We start from the raw sequence: 24,936 nt of genomic DNA, 5'->3' as shown, positions 1-24,936 counted from the left end.
GAGGTGCATGCCACCACACTTAGCTAAAAGATTCCTTTTTTTTTTTAAATTTTATGTTTTCCAAACTCATTGTCTACCATCATCAGAAGTAGAGAAAGTGTTTGTTCCCCTAATGTCCCATTCACCATGTGCAGCCTCTGTATGTGAATCCGATTCTGGCTGCCAGAAACCATGGGCCGGCCAAGGTCTATCTCTTCTCTGTGCCTTGTCTAAAGTCTGGTTCCAGGTGTTTGCCTTGCTCCCCGCTCACCATTAGGTTCCTCTGAATGTTGTTAGAGCTGTCTATGATGCTTCACAAGTACCAGAGAGCTGATCCTGTCACAAGTTTGGGCAGCAATTCTGCACACCTCAGTTTATAAGAAAGAAAGAATGATCTTAGCATTTATCAAGATTTTCCTCTGGATTCACCATGGAAAGCGAGCATAGTACCCGGATGATTCACAACTGTACTCGCACATGAGCTTGGATGCTCTGCTGCGTTCTCAAGAGGAGAGCCCGGAGAGTCTGAGGAGGACTGAGGACATGTGAGAACCCGATTGTACTGGAAAAACAGCTAGAACTGAGAAACAGGACTATTCCCAGGATGGCAGGGAGTTTTATTAACAGCTAAGAAACCGCATTTTAACAGGCATGCCTCACTGTACGTGCAAAGTGTTCCCTGGTGAACAAAATGAGTTGTAGGAAAAAACACCTTTTCCAAAAACGCTTTGCCCGAGAAATTGCTATGACTTCCCTGTATCCTTCAAAGTCACTTTCCTCAGTGGTGCAGAACACTTAAAATGAAAGCCCAGTCTGAAGGGGACTCCCCCAGGAGTTCCTCCCTCTTCTGTTAGCACTTTAGCTTGGTTCTCCTTGCTTTTGAGGAAATGATTGTGTGAGCCAAGGGCAGAATTGACCTGTTTCTACAGACCGCACTCATTGATTATCTGATAATTTATTGCAGCGGAATATCAGGCACTTTGCAGCAGTGGACCCGGAATGACATCAGCAGGCTCTGGTAAGGAGCCACTTTGAAGTTCCCTGACTTAAGCATGTGAAAGGCAGTATTGAGCCTTCTGTGGGTATTTAGTTCCTGTCATGACACAGTCTGGCCTGACACCTTGCTGACCATCGTGGGTGATGCATGTGGGTTGCCTAGAAGCCCCCACGGCAGAGCTTCTGTGGCGCCCTGGTGGCGGTGGATGTGGGGCTTTCTCACTGGCCTTTCCTGGGGACAATTTATGGAGAGCTGTAGACGAGATACAACGGCTAGTGTCGCTCGTTCTAGAGAAGTGGCAGGCTGAGCCTTTTATGGGTTTCCATTATCAAATACAGCTCAGGGTTTTAGATTGGACAAGACTTTATCCATTCAGTCTAAAAGATTTCTTAATTCTCAAAGGTTTGGTTATAAGACACCACTTAGATTTTCTAGCAAGGAATCATATCGGCTAGCTAAGTTGGGAGAAAATAAAATATTTATAGGAATGGGAGAGATTTAGGGTATCATTAAAAAGAATAGAATCAAAGGAGACCACTGAGAAGAGTGTAAAGATGGTGACAAGGAGTGACTTCCTCACTCACACAAAACTCAGCAATTTGACTAGGGGGTCTGAGGGAAAACCCCGCTGGCTCATTCACCCCGCCATATGTGTGGAGGAAGATGAGGAGGGAATAGTGATAAAGGGGGCTAAGAAGGGTGATGATGGAGGAGTCAGTGGGGGTCAAAAAAGCCGTGTTAAGGCCACAAGCATGAAGCAGATGGCAACCCTGACTGATGAAGACCATCCTTCCACATCCTGCCACTCTGTCACCCTCGCTGGTAATAGAGAGGTCTGCTCAGTATGTGTGAGCACAGAAGTGTGCCTGGCCTCCTCAGGGCCAAGGCAGAGGCTCTCCTGTAAGGAGACCTGATGACAGACCACCTCACAGCGGGGAGGAAGCCTTGCTTCAACACCAAAGTTGGAGTCAGTAAACACACGATTCCTACTTTAATTTGAAGATATTGTTGAACTTAAAAACTTGAAGCAAGGGCATGATGTAATCACCTTGCTGGCAGGATAGGAGGCAGAGGGAAGAGGGAAGAGGTGGTGTCATGTCAGGGACTTGGCCCTGTGTGTCCTCTGCCTTCATCCTGGTGCTCGGATCATCCAGCACATTGTCATCTTCAGCTTGATTCAGGGATGATGGGTAATCTGACGGTCACAGCTCCAGGTGCGGGGAAACGTGACTCACCTTACAATGGCAAAAAGAAAGAAACATTCTCTTCCCAGTGAGCCCACTGAGACGTCCCGTGGTCACCGTGCATGCTGTACTGCTTTGTGTTGTTTTCACTTAATGTCTGTTTTAGAATGTCACTGACTTTGAACTTTTTGGTGGTATAGATATAAACGAATGTGCATTAGATCCTGACATTTGCCCAAATGGAATTTGTGAAAATCTCCGTGGGACCTACAAATGTATATGCAACTCGGGATACGAAGTAGACATAACCGGGAAAAACTGTGTTGGTAAGGAGTTCAGCTTACTTTCGGTGACATTTCTGGACAGCTCGTGAAGAATCACATGCCCGGTTCACTTGGTAAAAGAGACCCTGGTGAAGGGTAGGAAGTGCAAGTGTCTGGAGCCTTTCTCACATGGCCACAGCGCCATTCCACCGAAACCGTTCTCCCAACTACTCATTAGATTTAATCAGAGAAAGTACAGCTTGTTTTCAGTAATAACGACTCTACGTTGGTTTTAACAAGCACCCTTTTCCATTCGATAACAACCTTTAATGAGGGAAGAATCCAGAAACTAAGTAAATCATTTGGTTGGGAATAAAACAGTCAGCCTAGGGCACTGGTTTTTCCTCCAACATTCTTTAGTAGCCTAGGAACAGCATTTTCTGAGAACATCTTCTGTCTGGAGTGACACACAGCCGTGTGTTGCCTGAAGTTGGGCTTTTAAAACCAAGATACTTACGCTCGTGGGGAAGGGGTGCACACATTCTGAAATGTATGTAAAGTAGTGCGTTTTTCTACTTGGAGAACAAATATATTTTTGAATATAAGCAAATAAACCTTTATGGACTGTGATGCAAATTGATAAGCTTTAAGATAAACTAGAAAAAAAATCTCTCAGATTATTTATTTTTATTCCCATTCACGGATTGGGGTTAGGCCTCCCACTTTTACTGTGGTGGGATATGAGTTTTGGTTGGGAAGCTCCCTGTCCAAAGAGCTGATCTAACTTTGAAGCAAGTAATTGATTATCCAGGGATAATCAGATTGATATAAAACTGTTCACTCTTCCAGTCTGGCACAGAGCCTATCAAGTATCAATAACTTGTTGTATGTGTACGAAACTCTACTGCTGCCCCTGCGGCGTCAGAATCTTCATGGGCTCAGACCCAGGAGAAGAAGAGCCCTGTCTTCATATTCCCTGACCCGTTTGAAGCCTCCTGGTGTTTGGGACTCTTGGAAAATAATTGTGTTCCTTATAGTATTTTTGATAGATTTTCGGTGTTCCACTTGCTCAGTAGAAACATTACTTCTTGTCTGATTTCTCATATTTTAAGCACTATATATGCATATATTATATATAAATATATAAACATATAAGCATATATATGTTGTCTATTAAAGTCTATTCACTGCTGTGGTTGGAGAATCCCCCATGGTCTTCTCCTCCCAGTGCTGGGATTACAGATGTACACCATCATATTGAGGGTGCTTTCTATTTATTTAGTTCCTTACAGCAGTCAGACCAGTCCTGTTGATTCTAATACTGCAAATCAATTACAGAAGTAAAGATAACTAATTTTCAGAGAATCCAAGAAGTGAAATAAATAGCATCCAGAAGCTTGAAGCTTTGTAGACACTTAGTCTGGACATGAATAACAAGCTCCCGTGTGGGTTACGCCAATGGAACGAGAGTCTTGCCTCTTTGGGGACTTGATTATATCATTAGGAATTTAAAGCCCTAACCTACATGGCATTGCCCGCAAGGTACAAGCTCTTTCCAATGTCCCTGTTTGCTGTCTTTCCAGATATTAATGAGTGTGTGCTGAACAGTCTACTTTGTGACAATGGACAATGTCGAAACACACCTGGAAGTTTTGTCTGTACCTGCCCCAAGGGATTTGTGTACAAACCTGACTTAAAGACCTGTGAAGGTACCTGTGCTTTTGTTCTTCCCCTGTGCACCTTCCTCTCTGGGAAAGCCATTAGAGCACGTTAGGAGTCAGTTGAAGTCTACTTTAGATAACCAAGCCAGTTCTGTTGGGACTCTGCTTCTAAATGGCACTGCACAGACTCTAGCCACAGACGGCACTTACTTGCTTTTGGCGTTTTACTCCCCTGTCTGTGGTGGTTTCAGAGCGTTCATTTCTATTCGTCTCTAGCTGGCATTTTCACTTGCCATCACTTAATAGATGAAGAAAATGTCGTGCATGTATAATTTGAATCCATAATTCTATCCAGATTTTTCTGAATACGAAGACTCACTCATGTGCCAGTTTCTATACTAAAGAAATATGCTCAATTAGTATTTTGACATTCCTTCTAGTTTGGCCAAACCTGTTTAGGCCAGCTTTACTATCTAATGAAGAATATGTGGTAGCAATTAAGGCCAAAGTCGAGGTATGCATTTTATGCTTAAGACCAACGTTCAGTAGTCATGGGGACCTGGTTTTGTTTCAGACATTGATGAATGTGAATCGAGTCCTTGCATTAATGGAGTCTGCAAGAACAGCCCTGGGTCTTTCATTTGCGAATGCTCTCCTGAAAGTACTCTGGATCCAACAAAAACCATCTGCATAGGTATTTATCCCTCTGAGAATGATTTTTTTCAGTGTTTATCAATAAGCCAGTTCTCCTACGTTCAATGGTTGCTTTGACTGCCACAGAAGTTCAGATATGGGAGAGACGTTAAAATAATTATTTCTCCCCTTTCATAATGTTATTCTAGCTGTAACTCCAGTGTATATGTTGGGTTTTTTGATAAGGTTCTGTTAAATGTCCGTCGCCCCCTCTTTCTGCAGAAACCATCAAGGGCACTTGCTGGCAGACTGTCATCGACGGGCGATGTGAGATCAATATCAATGGAGCCACCTTGAAGTCCGAGTGCTGCTCCTCCCTTGGCGCTGCCTGGGGGAGCCCGTGCACTATATGTCAAGTTGGTAAGAGAAGCAGGGCATGGCTCTGAAGCCATCTCATTGGCCACTCCACTGACGTAGGTCCACGTGAAAAATTTAAAGATGACCTTGATAAAAATATTCCTGAATGGGAAACCAGCAAAGTATCGAGGACATCTATTTTATGCGATTCTGGTCAGGTGCCATTTTCTATCTCCATGTGGTCACGTGATTGGCTTGTAGTGCTTCCCCTGGAACACCAGTTCCTGCAAGCTGGGCTCTAGTGGAGACCTCTCATTGCTGCTCTTTTATCTGTGCAACCCTGTGCTTATTCACAGCAGCAAAATCCACTCCTGTCCCAGGCCCCCCCTCCAGCTTCTCCTATCTATCATGTCCTAGAGCGATGTCATTAATATTGTTTTGTTTCCCCACAGATCCCATATGTGGTAAAGGGTACTCGAGAATTAAAGGCACGCAATGTGAAGGTATTTCTTATTTCTTATAAACCTTAAGTGTGTATGAAGAAAGTTCGTGTTAGCTTGGCGTCAACAAAGAAGTAAGGGAACTTCACAGCGAGGAATGTGATGCAGAGAAAAAAATTACTGAGAACCGCAGATCAGGACAGATGTTAAATGCACAGGCCGTTGCCAGTGTTGGATCACTCTGGCCAAAGGACAGCATGGCTGGCTATGCTTTAGAACCACGGTGCATCCCTGAGAGTGGCTGCATTTTCAAAACGCTATCTGCAAATCAGGAGCCAAAAAGCAAGACATTATTTTTTTTTCAAAGACTGTAAAGTTTGCATTCATGGTTAGCCCCCCTCTTTTTATTGTGGTCGCTTGTTTGTATCACATTCCTGGGTGATTTAGAGGGGTGAAGTCAGTTGCCTCTGTTTTCAAGGTCCATGGGACCCGCTCCAGTTCACTGTGATTCTCTCTCATGGAGTCCTGAGTGGATGTAGGTCACGGTGACTAACGTAGCCTGACAGGGCACAGCAGCTGAAATGTTTAAAAAACAACAGTCCCATATGTGGGATAAAAAATGGAGGATTTTTTCCCCTGTTAAAACAAAGAGAAATCCTACAACCCCCACCCAAGGGCTTGCTTTCCAAATGATGACTGAATCCCTTGGCGTTTTTTCTGGTTCAGACCAGCCGTTCATAACTTATCTGAGCTTAACAGCACATTTTGGTATACAAATGGCCAAGGAAAAACTCCGAGGGACAAACCCCTCACAAGTAGTCTCGACCTCATTTCTGTTTAGTTTGCTTTCAGGAAAGCATTGAGACTTTTCCTCAAAACTCTTGGATTAGAGAGAGACCTCTTTAAAATAGACGTGTGTGTGTGTGTGTGTGTGTGTGTGTGTTAACCATAGGCTCTCAAGGCTCTCCCCTTTTGGCATTTAGATTGCCTTTCTTTGGATTAATTCAATGATGTCTGTTTTTCCAAATTAAGTGCAGAGAACACACTGCTCTGTGAGGCAAACTGGGAAGGATCAGTAGGCTGGGGAAGCACTGGTGGATGACAAATGGATGGTCATGCGTGTTGTCGCTCCCTCGCCCAACCAACCACATGGGCTCACTACTCCTTCACTGGCCCACATATGCCACAACAGGATTTGATTTTTATACACTCAAGTTCAAGCTTTTCCTTCTTTGATAATTTGTGTCTATTTCCAGTCATCTTGTCTCCTAATGATAACTATAAACCCCAGAACCTTACTTACCAGTGCTGTCCCCCAAACCTTTGGCCCCTGTCTCTACAACTCAAATACGACTCCCAGAGGCCAGTGTAGAGACTCCTAGCTTTAGTGAGCAGACCCACTGCTTGCTATGAAGACACAGAAGTTAACACGAACTGTCTGGAGGCAAGCTAGTGTATTGAGCTTAGCATGTTCAGAAAAGGTCCTCTCTTTTGTAAAGATCATTGTGAATCTATGAGTGGGGTAAACCAGGATTAACTTATACAGGTATACTGACTTAATGCTTTCCTTTTCCTCTTTAGATATCAATGAGTGTGAAGTATTCCCGGGAGTATGCAAGAATGGCCTGTGTGTTAACTCCAGGGGTTCATTCAAGTGCGAGTGTCCCAGTGGAATGACTTTGGATGCTACAGGAAGAATCTGTCTTGGTAAAGATGAATGAGATGCAGTTGGACATTTGGATACACACACACATACACACACACACACACACACACACATACATGCACGCACACACAAGTTCAGCTCATTGGTTAGGAATTTATGGTGGTTTTCTTGACAAACTATTTTTCTAACTCTGCTGAGCTAAGGCTTTCTTCCATGCTAGTCTTTTCATTCTTCAGTTCAGTGCCAGCACAGCCGCCATTGCACAGCTACCCACATGCTCTGGGCTGTAGAATACATGCTGAGTGGCAGAGGGGAGAACATTTGCATGTAATGGGGAACCACACCCCATTTCTTTTAGGCTTGTGCTATAACTGATAGATGCTTCCTTATAGGAAACCCCCATTGGTATCAAGAACAGAAATCCTCCTGGGGGCAGCTAGGTAAAGGGATGTATATATATAAAATCTCCATCACCTCTATCAGTTGTGTGGGAATCTTCATGCCAACTGCTAGAGCCCAGGGAACACGACATACCCAGTCATCCAGTCATCCATCCCAGTGACATGGAAGACACTTGAAGTCCTCAGAAAGATGCCCCATGACTCTCAGCTGTGGTATCTGTCTGACTCCTAGTGTTATGACACAAGTGTCTCCCTACTTAGCCTTTGACTCTGTAAGTGATGTCACGCGTAGTACAGATCTGATGCTGAATCAGACTGAAGAATATCCCTGGTGAAAGACCACTTTCTGTGCTTAAAAGACTGTCAATACAGCTGAGGAATTGTGATCATTTACAGATGTGAACCAACCTTCAGACATAGAATTTTAAAGTGTTCACACAATATGGAACTGAAGCGGGGTTCAGAGCTCTGGGTCCTTTGTAACTAAGGATATCAGCCAATCCAAACCCAAATCTTTATTTATTTAGGAGGGACCTTATTTAATGAAGCATTCTTCTAGATTCTTAATTGAAAGATGGATTTGCTTTACATTGCCTGTGTTAGTCTGTGAAACTCGGACATAGGGCTGCCTAAATGCTGTAGAGGGCTCTTTTAAAAAGGCACTGGGTAACTTGAACACTTAAGTAAATACTTGCAGCCACTTGTGGAGACAAATGAGAAGGAAGACACACTTGAATGATGCTTCGCAGATCTTGGGTACATAATCTCATCAGAGCATCCCAGTGCTTCCTGGGAGACGGGCACAACATCATTCGACAGGCATGAAGATTTGGGATCAGGCATAATGATTTTGCTATGAGACAGTGAGTTGAAGAATAGTCCCAGAATCCAGGTCTTCTGTTCCCTGGTCTGCGGCCTCCTCCACAGTTGCTTAAATTTGGGGCTGGGAATAGGAACATACACACACACACACACACACACACACACACACACACACACACACACACACACACACACACACACATCTTAGAAGAATGGGTGGCATTTTTTGCCATCTCCTCTTCTGTCTTAAGGAAGGAAGCCCTCTCTCCAGATTATAGTCTGCCTCTCCAGAAACACAGGAAGTCTAAAGCTGTGATGTTTGAGTGGTAGGTCCATCCCAGCAACAGCGAGTTTGCTCATAGGCAAGAGACGCCAAGATATCATGGAATACATGCATTGGGGAGGAACATGACTTTACAAGGAGAAGATGCCCACACTCGGCAAAGTGGTACTTCTCGGTCATTAGCTGCCTACGTACAACTATCAGAAAACACCAAAAGCTGGAAGGGAGCCTTTCATAAACAGGACATTTAAACATGTCTGAAGAAGAGAGTAAAAGCTTCATTAGCTGGAATGCCTACCACATAATCTTGGTTTTCAACTAGAAAAAAAAAATGTAGTCATGAGTATAGCAAATTAGCATGTGTTGTATTTTCCCTAACAAAGGTAGGTAGCTTTGCACAAGGAAGGGCGGCTCTCCTCAGCCTCCTGCCCTCTCTGACAGATATCCGCCTGGAGACCTGCTTCCTGAAGTACGACGATGAGGAGTGCACGCTGCCCATTGCTGGCCGCCACCGAATGGATGCCTGCTGCTGCTCCGTTGGGGCAGCCTGGGGAACAGAAGAGTGTGAAGAGTGTCCTTTGAGAAACAGCCGGGAGTATGAGGAACTCTGTCCCCGAGGACCCGGGTTTGCCACAAAAGACATAACAAATGGGAAACCTTTCTTCAAAGGTATGTACGGTGCTCCCTGCCGCTGCTGCTGCCGCCGCTGCTGCTGGTGTGTGTGTGTGTGTGTGTGTGTGTGTGTGTGTGTGTGTGTGTGTGTCCCTTTTGTATTCAAGAATCTCTTTAATTACATTAGTGACATATAATGCTGAGAAATAAAAGTAGCATGGATTATTTGTAAACTTTTTAAACCTCAAATGACATCTTTAAATTCTCAAAGTCATATAAAGATGTATCCAAGAAAGAGCACTGAACAAGGGCCTTATTCTGTTGCCATGGTGGCTGGGTCGGGGGACAGGGAGAGGGTGAGCGGGTGAGTAAGAGGATGGGTAGCTCGGTGGCTGGGTGGCTAGGTGGCTGGGTGAGTGGCTGGCTAGGTGTAGTGGGTACTGTATTTGTCATTGTCCATATGCTTTAAGTAGCATTTGGAGTTCAGGCATTCATTGTCCAATGATGACCAATTGCCCGCCATCTCCCAGGAAGTGACCGGCACGCTTCCTCCAGTGTTCTCTTAAGATGTAGAGGTCAGAAAGACTAGGGATGTTTATGAAGTCCTAGCCCTGGATTTATCCATAACATTTCTGAGGTGGATAGTGACAAGACCTGAAATAAAGACTCTCCAACCTTCTGGGTTTAAAGTGTGGACCCCTGAGCCATCCTGACCAAATGCCCATATGCTTTTCTTCCCTGCACTTCCGTTTTCCTGAAGACATTAACGAGTGCAAGATGATACCCAGCCTCTGTACCCACGGCAAGTGCAGGAACACCATTGGCAGCTTCAAGTGCAGGTGTGACAGCGGCTTTGCTCTGGACTCTGAAGAGAGGAACTGCACAGGTCAGTCTCCAGGGGCGGGAAGGGAGGAGACCACCTTCTCCCTCTTCTGGGTCACTTCACCTTGTAAGGTTGTCCCTGCCCTCATGTTGCCCCCTTCTGTTTTTCATGCAGACATTGACGAGTGCCGCATATCCCCTGACCTCTGTGGCCGAGGCCAGTGTGTGAACACCCCAGGGGACTTCGAATGCAAGTGCGACGAAGGCTATGAAAGTGGCTTTATGATGATGAAGAACTGCATGGGTAAGTTTGTGCTTGGGAAGCAAAGGACTTCGAGAAGCCTGGATTCCTCACAGGCCGTGTCCCAGGCGATTCCTATGATCCAGTCTTCTGTCCAGCGAGGGCAGTCTGTGGCCGAGGGAGACTCATACAGGAAGGCACTGAGGGGCTAACAGTCATGGGTATCAGTAGCCAGGATTCCCAGCAACTGGGGTTGGAAAGGGGAACAGCCTGGTAAAGGAGAACAGGGTACCAGCATCTTCAACATGGGGCATTTCTATCTTACAGATATTGATGAATGCCAGAGAGATCCTCTCCTCTGTCGAGGAGGCATCTGCCACAACACAGAGGGAAGTTATCGCTGTGAATGTCCTCCTGGCCACCAACTGTCTCCCAACATCTCTGCATGCATTGGTAAGAAGCTCTTTAAAACCCTTGTGTGAGGTCACTTATTTCATTCAGACGTTTATGTCTCTCTCTATGATGTTCTTTGTTTCTAAATAGACATCAACGAGTGCGAACTGAGTGCCCACCTCTGTCCCAACGGGCGTTGTGTGAACCTCATAGGGAAGTACCAGTGTGCCTGCAACCCGGGCTATCACCCCACTCACGATAGGCTTTTCTGTGTCGGTGAGTTCCAGCCTTCCTTTTAGTTCCTGGTGCACTTTATTTCATCTCTTTGTAAAAGCCATGCATTCTGAGTTCCGTCTTCATTGCTAGATACCTTCACTTGATCTTTATTTCACAGATACCTTCACTTGATCTTTCTTATTTCACGGCAAGTCCAATTCTCCCAGCAGCCCACAATATTTGCACCTCACTTCCCTCTTCAAAGAAGCAGATGAATGAAAGATTCATGATCTGATGTGTGCTCTTTGAGAATGAACATAGCATATGCATGAATTAACCCTGGGGTGAACTATGTGTAGCAAGTGCCGTAGAAAGCACAGGCAGGCGAAGTCTCTGCCTGGCTTGGTAGAGATCACTTAAAGATTCCAAAGAGTGACCAATGACAAGAAGAACATGGAATGTTCGTAGCTTACCCTGAAATAGAAGCCATGTCTGGCACTCCCTAAGTATGGGTTTTTGTGGGACAAGAATTTTGCTTTGTGGTTGGTCCTCTGTAGGTTTAGTTTCCCCCGTGAAGAGTGACACAGGAGGCCCTGTGGCTTTATCATGCCCAAAGTCCAAGTGAGATTGTGTAAATGCTGCCAGTTTGGGCCTGGCTTGGGGTGTACACCATGTGGAACTGCCAAGTCTCAGACGGTTTCCACCCACAACCATAAATCAGCCCACATTCTTTTGAAATCTGGCCAAGGTCAACTCAGAACTTCAATTCAGGTTCTTGCAAAGGATCAGAACCCCAGCCCACCAAGCCTTAATTCATGTTTATAACTGAATCAATGACCAGGAAGATTGCTCCAAGTGTAGCACAAAAGAAGGTGTCTCTGTCAGTTGTGTGCTGTACTGGAATACCCGACACTGGCTAATTTATAATGATAGAAATTCATTGCCTCACAGCTCTGGGAAGCAATAGCAAAGTCCTGGCATTGGGAATGGGCCTTTTTGCTACACCAAAATGAAAAGGAAGAATGGCCAAATTCACCCATGTCACCAAAGCTGCCCAGGAGGGTGGGGTCCTCATAGCTTAATAACCTCCTCAAAGCACCACGCCTTAGTACTTGAATGGTGGTAATTAAATTTCAACAGCAGTTTGGGAGAGCACACATTCTAATATTCTTCTCACTTCTCTTAGACATTGATGAGTGCAGCATAATGAATGGTGGCTGTGAGACCTTCTGCACAAACTCTGACGGGAGCTATGAATGTAGCTGTCAGCCAGGCTTCGCGCTGATGCCAGACCAGCGATCATGCACAGGTGAGCAGCTTTCCCCACTCTCTTTCAGTAACAGTCCCCGAAGCAGAGTGGCTCAGAGGCCTGGGCTTCAGAGTGTGACAATGACGGCTCAAGTCCTTGTCTGTTGCATATTTTAGCTGTGTGTCTTCAAGCAAGACACTTAGCACCAGATGTTCATTTATAAAATGTAGGTGAGATAGTGGGAAAGAGGAAGAAAGTTTAGCATAGCACTTGTCGGGTAATAATTGGACTAGAAAGCATTTTCTTGGTAAACAGAATTTTGAGAGTTACATCTTGAATCTAGTTTGGTGCAATTCTGCAGCAGCCCCATGACCTGAGGATTTGTGAATCTGCAAAACCTCAGCTTCTAGCCAAACCTACTCAGTTGAAAAGTACAGGGCCATCTTAATCATCCAAGTGTTTGGAGAGAGCCGAAGTTTGAGAGCCGCTCTCCTAACTTATACTATCTCACTACCTTATGCTGGACGAGCCAGGTAGCCAACAGGAGATAAAAAGTAGAATGCATGACTTGGACTTTTGGCTCTAGTTAAGAAGAGAATTTGAACCTGGGAAGCACATTGATTTTATTTGACCTTTAAACCCCACCCCCACCACACACACATTCAAAACTCACCTCTGTATAAGTTGACTATCCAAAGTAAATGTTGGAAGTAGCCATTTATAACTGGACAGTGATAAAATATGATTCATGATCATTTTGAATTGTGAATTTATGTTTAAATTCATACTGATAGTCTTTTGACCAGTGTTGTGTCCTTGGACCACACACTGAGAATTCTGAGATTGGCTGCCTCCTCTGTCCCTGGGATAAACTGATCTCTAATCTATACAAAGCTTCATTTGAATTTAGGGTTAGAGATACTCATGTTATACAAGTGGGCTGAACTTCGTTACATTGGGTCAGTTCATACTTCCTCCCTGAATAATGGAACCAACATATTGATACCAGTGTAACGTGTAGCTGTTGATTTTCTTCTTTCCAGACATTGATGAGTGTGAAGATAACCCCAATATCTGTGATGGCGGCCAGTGCACAAACATTCCTGGCGAGTACAGGTGCTTGTGCTATGATGGGTTCATGGCGTCCGAAGACATGAAGACTTGTGTTGGTAAGGAAGAAGGCGGCATTGTCTAACTGTTCAACCACAGTGTTGAGAAATTAACAGTAGGGAGCAATTCCTTCCTATTTCCTGCTTCCTGTCCTGCCTGCTAACTCTTTCATTATAAGCTGGCTGTTTGAAATTTCACCTTGGTCAACTGCTGGCAATCTCTGTGTTCTAGAAGTGTCGTTGAACTTAGAGGATACAGTTCGGTCATCGGGAACCAGGCCACTCCTTTCTGCAGGTCTCACTTTTCAGCAGCAGTTAGCTGAGAACTGTTTTTGCTGTGTTATTGAGGCAAAACCCAGTGGAGCCCTACTCCATTCCCTGTGAAGTATAAAACTTTCTAGTTCAGCTTTGTGGGAAACGGCGCCATTGTTGGTCTCCTGTGAATGCCGGGGAGGGCTGCTCTTCCATAGGCCCAGGCTTAGAGTTTATTCTTCAGTAATCTGAGAATAATGTCAGACCCAACTTTCTTTCTTTATCTTAGGAATCACTGTATTTTTGTTGCCTTATGTCCAGGGCCTGGAAAACATTTCTCTGGCTTATGTTCGCTTTTTATCTCTTAACTTCTTTTTAGTTGTTTCTCATGAGAAGGTCATTCCCTCTTGGCCACAAGTAGAAGCCTAGGGTGGGTTATGAGTACACCCATTTTGTGGATGGGTGCTTTGCCTGCATGAATGCCTGTGTATCACATGCATGACTGGGGCCAGGGAGGCCAGAAGGGGACATCAAATCACTTAGGACTGGAGTTACAGACAGTTGTGAGGGGCCATGTATGTGCTGGGAATCGAACTCCTGGTCCTCTGGAAGAACAGCCAGTGCTCTTAACCACTGATCCATCTCTTCTAGTAAATTGTAGGCATCACACAGACAGAACCACAGTTAATTTACCACAGAGAATGTTGTCTCCTAGAAAAGCCATCACATGGACAAGCTTCTGTTCAGCAAGAGTTAGTGAGTTACTCACTACCCGGGTAACAGGCAGACCACAGGATTAGTCAGCACTAAGACGTGTCAGTATGAATGGGGTCCCTTATACATTTTTTTCTGAGAGAAAGCATCTAAATATAATATCATATAATGTTTACTTCCCAAGCTTATCATTTAGTGAAAAATGTCTCAGCTTTTCTTAGCTTTTAACCATAGTTCTCTTATCTCAGGGAGAAAGCAGCCATTACAGCAGAAACTTGGACATGTGAATTGTACCTATGTCTTACAGATGTCAATGAGTGCGACCTGAATCCGAACATCTGCCTCAGTGGGACCTGTGAGAACACTAAAGGCTCCTTCATCTGCCACTGTGATATGGGCTACTCAGGGAAAAAAGGAAAAACGGGCTGCACAGGTACAAAACCACGCCAAGTAGCTAAGAAACCGCCCTAATAATTCTAACTTGACACACGTTTTAAAACTTACATTTTTAACTGCACTGTAGGTGTTTCATGTGCCATGTTTCCTCAATTTAGCTTCTATCCCTTTGAAACTCCCCATGCTTTATTAGAACCAACCTGACGGAAGCCATCCTTCTACCTGTGAAAATGATGGTGTGCCGGATTGGATAAGTTAGCAGGACAAAGTGTAACCCTCGTAGGTTAAGGATCATGCCTTCAGATCATGTTAGTGACCATGCTGGTTGCTGAGGATTCATAGCTCTTTGTCAGAGAAACCTTCTTTTGCCAACAATTCATTTTGTAACTGAGATTGCTTTTCAGAGTAAACGCCCTGGATTTTATATGTCCTTACCAGTCCTCAACTTAGAGTACTTTGGGCACACTAACGTTTTAGCCTAAACAAGTTTTATCCGTGTGACTTAGCTAATGCCATAAAGGAATTGAAATAGTCACAGTTTTCTTTTTTATTATCGTTAGTACTTAAGAAACCCTTATGCAATATTTTCAGGAGACTATTGTATTAAATACCAAATGGAAGAAGCCACTCTGTGCCATGACGTTGTTTTATAAATATTTAGATGTTGTCTTCAACCATGAAATAATGAAATTAAGTGCATGTAATGGTAGAAAGTAACTTAAAATTAAAATTAAGGGGGCTGGAGAGATGGCTCAGCGGTTAAGAGCACTGACTGCTCTTCCGGAGGTCCTGAGTTCAAATCCCAGCAACCACATGGTGGCTCAGAACCATCTGTAATGGAATCTGAGTCCTCTTCTGATGTGTCTGAAGACAGCTACAGTGTACTCATATACATAAAATAAATAAATGAATTAAAAACATTAAAAAAAATTAAAATTAAATAACATATTAGAGATACAGATTGTGACTTATAACATAATTTAAAACATCACGGTGACCTTGAACTAGGTAACTTTAAAAACATTTAACAAGTAATTGACTGGACTTGAATTCTAAAAGCTGCTTGGCAAGGCCTTGTTACTTAAATATTAAAACTGGCATATTGGCAGTTTGATAATGTATGAATTCTCCTCTTAACTGTATCAGAAAACATACAAAATACATTTGTCAGTTATAAAGTAATTGTCCAACTTACTAAAACATGGCAATAATGTGATTGGTGGTCCAAAAATGACAGGCTGCCCAAGCCATTGAAAGAGGCATAATACTGACACTCTCTTATGCTCCCTTGCTGCTTGTCATAGAAATCCTTTAGGTCCCTTCTGGTGAGAGCTCATCCACAGAGATGCTAAGGTACAGATGTCACTCAGGTTCTGCATGTGTTATCAGCTTCCAATGTCAACATAAGGCTTGCTAAGGGATTGTGGCCTGGCAGCGGGAAGAGGAGGGTAGACTAACTCTGCTGCACTGTAACGAATAAAGGAAAACAACAAAGCTCACTGAAGTTCAGGCAGAGGACCATGATGATCATGAAGAGACAGTCTCTGGGAGAGACTTCATTGGCTGGAAGGGAAGGATCTGTAGAGCTCCATTTCCAAAGTCCATTTAACGGGCAAACATGCAGAGGACGGTTATTTTAGGTCTTTTACCATGATGAGTGACATAGTTGTATCATTACAGGCAAAAGAGATAAGAGTATGGGAGCTTACTGCTATCCCAGATAACAGGCCTAGAGGCAACGTGAAGTCTACTGAGGCCTCTATGTAACAAACTGTTCACCACACGTGCATAAAAATCCATTTTTAAAGGGAATTTTTTATATAATTGAATATGCAGAGATGCAAAGGCTGGGGGGACAGGACATGCTCATCATGGGCTGGATAAGTCAGTGTCAATGTTACAGCACAGAAGTCACCTGTTAGTGAGCCCTATGAACAGAAATATACCCAGGGAAACACTGTGGGTTTGTTTTTTTCAGAAGGGCCAATACCTTCCTTTTTTTTTTAACTGCAGTCTAAAATGACTTTTCAGTTTGACATTATCCAGCAAATACTGTAGGAAGATGCCCCAAATTTTGTGACCTCTTCAATATCACAGTAGCATAGTTTATGATATTCTTTTCTGAAACAGATGAATCCTTCAGGTCCTCGCACTGTTCTGTGATCATGAACTAATCATCAGAGTCATCTGACTTTAACCAGACAACCCTCTTGGGTAAAGAACTCTGCAGAAACCTATGGGAGGAGGGGCTGCATTAGGTTGAGAAGAAAAGATCCCCTGGGAATAATCCTGTTAATAGCAGCCAAAGGTATCACACTGGACCGGAAATGACTTACACAGACAGGAACTGGCAAGCCTCACATACTTGAGAACACATTTTTAAAAATCAGCCAAAATGTCTTTTTAGTCCCACATAACTAGGTCTCTCTCAGGCTGGTTTCAAGACAGTATTACTCATAGCTTCGAGCACCGTCAGGTCACCTTGGTGATGGTCCTGTTAAGGACAAGTGTTTGTAATGTCCCAGGCAACTGATGTAAACTGAGATACTTATCCTGCCTAATTGGATAAGCAAGACACACTACAAATAACAGTAAAAAGAAATGTTGCAACTGTGTCATAGTACACACACTCACATACACACTCATACTCTCTCACACACACACACTCACACAGACACACTCACACATTCACATACTCACACAGATACACATGCACACCCCCACACACCACATACATGCACATACACCACACTCACATGCACATACACACTTACAAATGCATATACACACACCACATACACATACATGAACACACTCACCATAATCGTGTACGTACACTCACACATATGCACACAAATGCACCGCACACACACACACACACACACACACACACACACACACACACACACACACACACACCACGTACATGCACACCCTGCTTATTTGGATAGAATTTTAAAGTGAGTACCCTGGGAAGCAATTATTAAGAACACATATGCTGTCTCCTCAGGAGGGACTTTGTTTCATGAGAACTAAGATCACCCTCTGGGCTCCGTTACAGCTCCGTCTAAATACTTGAGCTCCCTTGTCATTACTGATTGTTTCCATTTTAACAAATAAACATGTTTTCTTCTCCCAATCACATCAGCAGTGTTAGGAATCCACCCACTGACTGACATTCCCAGCCCACACAGATGCTAAGCGCCTCATTTTTTTCTCCTTAAGCTTTGTCCAAATTGTGGATACTGCTGAAGGGAATGTTTGATTTAATGGAGAGAGAATGTGCGTTTGCTTGGAACCTAGGACGCAGATCCTCCGTCTTTGGCTTAAGTGGGTGGGGTCACAGCTTTCCTGTGACCTCTGCTGCTCGTTCTAAGGAACTGTAATGGGAAGAAGATAAAGTCATGGCCGGGTGCCACCCAAGTGGGTCCTCACTTTCACAGCTAATTTTTAGAACCCACCTGGCATCACACGCTCGCTTAACCAGTGGATAAAATCAGAATTGTTGAAAAAGCAAGATCCCCTTTCACATGCGAACTGTTTCTGGCGGGTCTCAGAGTCATACTCTTCCGCACCATGGCTGGTCAGTTCCTGCTGCTTTTCTTATCACCACTAATTTTCCTCCTCTGGCTGTCAGCCTGTGGAAACTCTGTGGGTGTTCTCTTCAGTTAATAGTCTTGGCTCAAATTTTGACCTAAATTAAGAAATCCAAGTAGCACTTGCATTTAAGCTGTCATGCCCTCTTCCTCAGCCCCTAATTCTAGAGATCCCCCATGTGCCAGCACCACGGACTCAGGATCCATGGGAGGGCAGAAAGACAGGCGTTTGTAGGTAGCACGTTCTCTGTCTGTATGGTGGCTGTGGAGGCTATAGAAGTTCAACGTGCATCCCATACCTGTGTGACAGATTTGTGGGCATAGGCATAGTCCTGCCACAGAGTCTGCTTGCTGCTCACCCTTCCCCTTCATGGGGCCCTGTACAGAGGACCTGTGTGAGCCTTTGTGACCGAGGACCTGTGGGGTTAAGGGGGTTGCAGTGTCAGCCTGAATTTGAATTTCTTTGCTTTGCTTGGCTTCCACTTATTCTGAAAAATGAATTTTCTGTCTGGAGCAAACTTGTGGAGAAAAGAGAACATTTGTACAGAAAGAGACGAACTTGGCAGACTTGTGCCGTTTCCTCCGTACTATTGAAGAGCGTTTCAGTGCCGTGCTTTTGTTTGCTTGTTTTCCTTATGGCTCACTTTCCCCTCCACTTGCCCAAGTCTGCCATGGAAACAGTTAATTAGTAAGAGTTGGTGTGTGTGTGTGTGTGTGTGTGTGTGTGTGTGTGTGTGTGTGTGTGTGTGTGTGTGTGTGTGTATGCGCATGCGCACATCCATACTCGTGCTGCCTCTGCCTCTGTTCACTCAGAGATGTTTGCCCTGTATGAGCTGCTCTCTTTCTCATCTGCTTCTCACACACTGAGAACATACACCAGTTAATACGAAGCATTAGGTTCACAACATGAGACCTGAATATCACCCTAGAATCACTGCTTCCCAGGTGTCCCAAAGCTCACAACACACAACACAACCTCTTGCAAATAGAGTTTCTTTCACTTTGAAAGCATGGCAAACTTTAAAAATATTTTCTTGGATTAGAATTTTATATTAAATTTCAGTAATAATGATTAAAGGAGATTCCTGTATCGAAAGAAGTACAAGTGCAAGATTAAGGGGAAAGGTAAAGAGCACATGAAAATAGTGATGTCTTTGACCATTAGACAACTGGACAAAGGCAGGGGAAAAGGAGACAATTAGGGTTGAATATGGTTCAAAGACTTGATATACATCTATGAAAATATAACCAGATCCACTTCATACAGTGGAGATATATATATATATGTATATATATATACATATATATATATTAATAAAAAGAGGCGCCTGGAGAGGATAGTATGCAGATTGATAGCCTCTGATTGAATAACTGAAATTATACTCAATGAAAGAGGTTTGTGGATGTCTCTCTGAGTCTCATCAGCATTTAAGTCTTTAAAATAAAATTTGGAATAAAACTGAAGTTACTAAACTAATGATCTCAGTTACACATCCGTGTCCCGAGGGAGGTGTCAGTAGCCAGGGAAACCAAGTCCAGGGTAACCCTAGCTTCACCTTTTACTGGCTTTGGGGCTTAATCCCTGCCTTCTCTGAAATTTAAAAATCCCTAGAGCAGAATTCTAGCTCTTTCCACTTAAAATCTTTCTTGGTTCCGTATCCATTACTTTTCTTGAGGGGATGGAACACCCAATAGAAACAACTGAGGAGGAAGAGGATTTATTTTGCCTTGTGACTTCAAGGGACACTTTACCAGAATGGGGAGGGATGACAGCTGAGCTGCCCTACCCGTGGCAGCGGTTTGCAGGATGGCATGTCTTGACTGACCAGAAGCAAGTGTCATCTTCAAGTCTGGCCTGAGTGATCACATCCGCTGCCTAGGTCATGGTAGCAAAGCCTTTCAATCTTCCCAAACAGTGCCACAGCTGGGCAGCCAGGGTTACACGCAGAGCCTGCCTGTGCAGAGCCTGCCTGTGGGACATCTCACACTCAGCCCTTGGCAGTTCTGTAGTGTCTGGGACAGCTCCTTCTTTCCACCAACAATTATCATGACAAAAGGAGTTAAAGCAGAACTCCACGCAAGTTATGATTAGTGTATGACCTTCTGAGGTGTGGGACTTCCATGCCTAGGGACATCTGTGTTGGTTCTGTGGCGTCTATTAGACCGGCCTAGGGAGGCTTACTTTTCTAAACGCCTATGGGACATTCAGCACAATTATCCCTACATTGGCCTTCTTTATTTCTGTGGAGTGTGATGGGCTCTGTTGTCCAGTTACTTAAGGCTCCAGTCACGAGTTCAAAGCCTGCCCTACGACCTCTGTCGGTTCATGTGACTGTTGAGACCACATTAAAATCTACTGAAACAACTTGCTATAACCATTAAAAAATTCTTCCCTATGTATTTTCGTATCACGATTATCAGTGACATCACAAAAGCATTGAATAAGAGAACCCTGTCGTTATTGTATTTTGTGCTTCCTCCTAAGACCATTCTAGGCTTAAGATAGAGCAGTTGGAAGCTATTTCTTAACCCTTTCAAGTCGTTAAACTGAGCTCCGTGAGTAAACAACAGGGTTATTGCTTAGCTGGTTTCTTTCTAAAGTCACCACTTGAGGGATCCCTGGAAATTCTTTCCACATTTCCTAGGCCTGCCTTAGTCTTCTTGACCCAAGTTCTGTGTGGAGTATTGGTTTCTACTTAGAAATCGTAGTGTCCTAGCTGTACATTTTTGTTTCTAGTAAGTAGCAGAGTTAATCATGAAGATAACCTCTTACACATTGAGTTAGTTTTGAGGAAACAAAAAAAGTTACCATAACATTTTTATGTAGTCTATGTTGGGTAAATTTGAAGTGAAATTTCAGAGAATGAAGAATTTTGAAATTGTTTTGACCTTTTACTAACTTGACCTAATCTGGTATTTCTTAATTCTGATGAAAGTTCTCTCTAGGTTGACTTGAGTTTTGCATGAACTATGCAAGACTGCAGTGTGCTGCGTTCTCTCAGGAAGTAGAGAAGAGAGACTGGAGTATTTGCTTTAAGCAACATTTTCTGCATACGATTGAAGTGATAATACCTAAAATAAGAATCCTATAAAAGTAAAGCATATTGAAACAAAAAATACTTTAAATTTAAGAATAAATATACCTTATATCATTCCAAAGTTTTCTGATATGTCACCATATCCATTTGCCTATGAAGATGTGATAAATGCGTATCACCTGTAGTTGTCTTAATAAAATGTATTATCAATAAAAACATGACCATGGTCACTACCCAGAAGGGTGTTGGGTGACTCACTTTGTCAGTTGGAGAGGGTCACTTTTCTGAGAGGTGGCTGGGTGCTCACATTACACAGAAGGATGGGAACGACCAACGACAAATGCAATGGCCGTGTGTGTCATTCTGCCTTTGTAAATTAAAAGGCAAAGCTGTTCAACAGGGAGCTCAGCATCTGTGTGCATCCTTAGTTGTCTGCATTGCACCATGGTGAGGATGAGAGAGAATCCCCTTTCAAATATTGCTACGTCATTTAGAAGGCCCCAAAAATGCTTTTGCGCAGAACTTTTTCCTAAACCACTGATTGTTTTTCAGATATCAATGAATGTGAGATTGGAGCACACAACTGTGGCAGACATGCTGTGTGCACAAATACAGCGGGGAGCTTCAAGTGCAGCTGCAGTCCTGGCTGGATTGGAGATGGCATTAAGTGCACAGGTAAACTGGAAAAATAGCACAAGTTACATTCATGGTCTACTACGTGGATCCGAAACATAAAAGTATTCATTTTAGAAAGTAGAATGTAATTTTTTCGCATTACTCAATGTAAATGTCATTATATTGATAATGAAGTAAACTTTGTTCTTTAAGATCTGGATGAATGCTCTAATGGAACCCACATGTGCAGCCAACACGCAGACTGCAAGAACACCATGGGGTCATATCGCTGTCTCTGTAAGGAGGGCTACACAGGGGATGGCTTCACCTGCACAGGTAGGCTGACTTTGGAAACAACTGTGTAACTTGTTGAAAAAGCACAACATCCCATATCAGATCAACAATTCTTCTTGAAGACTGGGGTGTGCCGGCCAAGTAACAGAAGATATTACTATCTGAATTTAGATCCCCATGGAATGAAACCTTGGAGGCAAGTCACCAAGGAGACCTCAAAAGCTAGCACAGTGTGTGTCTCTCTACCTTTCACATCTTACATATATGCACACATATGCTCATACATAATGTAGATGTGCATGTGCACAAATATATGTACACGTACACATTTCCATGCACATGTATCAATCCATGTAATGGCTTCACCATTCTAAAACAGAGAGCACCACCTGTTACATGTGTTCACCCTTGTGTTCACACCTGATTCTCACTGGGGCCTTGCTATCTCTGTCAAACCCAAGGGTGAGCTTGCTCTAGGAAGATACGTAGGGCAGCCATGTGGTGTTTCTACATGAGGATGCAGCATATGCTTTCCCCACACCATCGCCATCCCTGTATTGGCATAACAACAGTTCTGCAGTGCGCCGTAAGGCTTCCTCTCACTTTCTGATATGCTCATGAAGTCATATTTCTCCTCAACTCTAAAGGTCACAGAATTAGCATAAACTTGCAATGTGCGTGTAGGTATGTGTGATTGCATGAGTATGTGACTGCATAGTGCATGTGCGCGTCCACAAAGACAGTGCTTCTTACGTCAAGGACCTTGGCCGTAAAGCAGTAGGGACTATGTCACCCATACTTTTAAGTTACCCTTGTGACTTGGAGCATCGGCTTCAATTAATGGAATAAATTGATGAGCACTAATTTCTGTCTGGAAATATGAAATTAATCAGGTGTCAGGTGAGTACAAAAGAAGCTAAGGGCAGCTGAGTGAACTACTGAAATTCACTGAAGGTTTTATCTCAGCTCAAATCGTCTCTGCCCAATCCAGAGGTGCTTATTATCTTGGAAGAAATTTAAATTACACTTACTAGACATCGATGCTCCGTACGCTCGGAATTTAATGCTTGGGAACTTGCTGCTCCATTTCCTCTGTTACCCATTTGAGCTGAGCCCAGAGCCTGAGACATGGACGTGCCCTGTGACATGTTCTTTCGGGTCTCAACTATGTCCCCTCTGTGGGTGAAAGGATCCGTGTGAACGATGAGTTTGACTTCTATTCACATGGCGGCATTAGACATGATCAAGCAGTCGGAGTTCTGTACCCAGTAGTGCTGCATATTCAATAACGGCACTCAAGAAGGAAAACCGGTGGGTTTAAAATGATCAAACAGGAGTGAATCGTGATGACGTGCAGTTGGAACTTGGCAGTTAGAAAAAAATTATAGGACCTGAGGCATTGGAGAACACTTGGCTGCAAAATCATAGCTTGTGTTTCTGCCCGCAGACCTTGACGAGTGCTCTGAGAACCTGAACCTCTGTGGCAATGGCCAGTGTCTCAATGCCCCTGGTGGGTACCGCTGTGAATGCGACATGGGCTTCGTGCCCAGTGCTGATGGGAAGGCCTGTGAAGGTAAGCATGGGGAAGCTGTAAGACGCAGCTGTTCAAACATCACTGGCTTTTTCCTATTTTAAACCTGAAGTGCATCTTGCCTTCCCGTCTAAGCTGGTCAGTTTGGTTGGCAGAGTTGGTATTGTCAACTTCAGAGGATCTAGAAACACCGAGAGTCAAGCCTCTGGGCATGCCCGTGAGGAATTATCTAGATTAGGTGAGCTGAGCTGAGTCGTCTTAACTCTGTGTGGCACCATTGTATATGCTGGGGTCCTGGATTAGATAAAAGAAGAGAAATCGAACTAAGCATTAGCGCTCCCTGCTTCTCTGCTTCCTGACTGTGGCCATAATACATAAAACTGCCTCATGCTCCTGCCTCAGCCAGGCGAGGCTTTCCTCCCACGAGCGTGCATGATCTAAAACAAACGCTCTTGACTTTGCTCCTTTTGTCACACCAAGACTAGCAGCTAGTATAAGGTTACGATACCTTCACGCAGAGAAAATCTGGGCCAAGTGATTTGCAGTGTTACACCGTGGGACACAAGAGAGGCATGACCATGTGCAGTTCGTCCAATGCAGCTCGGCTACTCTTACTTCTGGAGGGCGGGGAAGCTCTCAAAGCACAGACACTACCCCCCCACCCCCCGTGCTCTGTTTGAGGCTTGTCTATAAATACAGAAGCACGGCTGTTCCTCTCTGCCAGGCTTTGGTTCCTAGGAGTCAAGGATTCCAGATAGCAACAGCAGAGAGTTTGCCCCTTGTGCGGAGTAATGTCCTAAATATATCTTACAGCATTCTCTAAATATCTCGCACATGTAGACACAGAGCGGGGTCTGACATGTCCCTGGAGGAGAGTTCCCTGGAATGGTGCCACTTGCTTTGGTCTCTCAGCTTCAAGTTCTGTCTTTCTGGGACATATCGGTCTGACAGGAAGAGTCCTGGGAACCTGTTGACTCAGGATGGATCCAGTTAGGAAACAACAGATCCTTCTCCTTACTCACACTTGTCAAATCTAAGTACATTGTCTTCATTGAAAGTAATTGGGGATTACAGTGAGCTGAGATGATTTCAGGAGAAGTAAACCAATGATAAGGACCGGCAGAAGTTTAGACAAGAGCCCATTAGTGCATTAGCCAATAGCTGTTCCTTAT

General features: G+C 44.0%; 1 protein-coding gene across 1 annotated transcript in view; it reads left to right on the top strand.

Annotated features, from left to right (window-relative positions):
- The window catches only part of Fbn1 (fibrillin 1), a 196,910-nt gene that overhangs the window by 123,273 nt on the left and 48,701 nt on the right, over positions 1 to 24,936 (top strand). Inside the window, exons 17-34 of the mRNA XM_032904117.1 lie at positions 944 to 997; positions 2,361 to 2,486; positions 4,007 to 4,132; positions 4,659 to 4,778; positions 5,000 to 5,137; positions 5,527 to 5,577; positions 7,096 to 7,221; positions 9,128 to 9,355; positions 10,059 to 10,184; positions 10,296 to 10,424; positions 10,689 to 10,814; positions 10,905 to 11,030; positions 12,157 to 12,279; positions 13,263 to 13,388; positions 14,602 to 14,727; positions 21,877 to 21,999; positions 22,153 to 22,275; positions 23,681 to 23,806. Of these exons, the coding sequence (XP_032760008.1) occupies positions 944 to 997; positions 2,361 to 2,486; positions 4,007 to 4,132; positions 4,659 to 4,778; positions 5,000 to 5,137; positions 5,527 to 5,577; positions 7,096 to 7,221; positions 9,128 to 9,355; positions 10,059 to 10,184; positions 10,296 to 10,424; positions 10,689 to 10,814; positions 10,905 to 11,030; positions 12,157 to 12,279; positions 13,263 to 13,388; positions 14,602 to 14,727; positions 21,877 to 21,999; positions 22,153 to 22,275; positions 23,681 to 23,806 (2,223 nt within the window). The remainder of the gene's footprint in view (positions 1 to 943; positions 998 to 2,360; positions 2,487 to 4,006; positions 4,133 to 4,658; positions 4,779 to 4,999; positions 5,138 to 5,526; positions 5,578 to 7,095; positions 7,222 to 9,127; positions 9,356 to 10,058; positions 10,185 to 10,295; positions 10,425 to 10,688; positions 10,815 to 10,904; positions 11,031 to 12,156; positions 12,280 to 13,262; positions 13,389 to 14,601; positions 14,728 to 21,876; positions 22,000 to 22,152; positions 22,276 to 23,680; positions 23,807 to 24,936) is intronic.

The sequence above is a fragment of the Rattus rattus genome, chromosome 5 (assembly GCF_011064425.1).
Source record: "Rattus rattus isolate New Zealand chromosome 5, Rrattus_CSIRO_v1, whole genome shotgun sequence".
Classification (NCBI taxonomy): domain Eukaryota; kingdom Metazoa; phylum Chordata; class Mammalia; order Rodentia; family Muridae; genus Rattus; species Rattus rattus.
The sequence above is the reverse complement of the archived record's forward strand: the minus strand, read 5'-3'. Positions and strand labels throughout refer to the sequence as shown.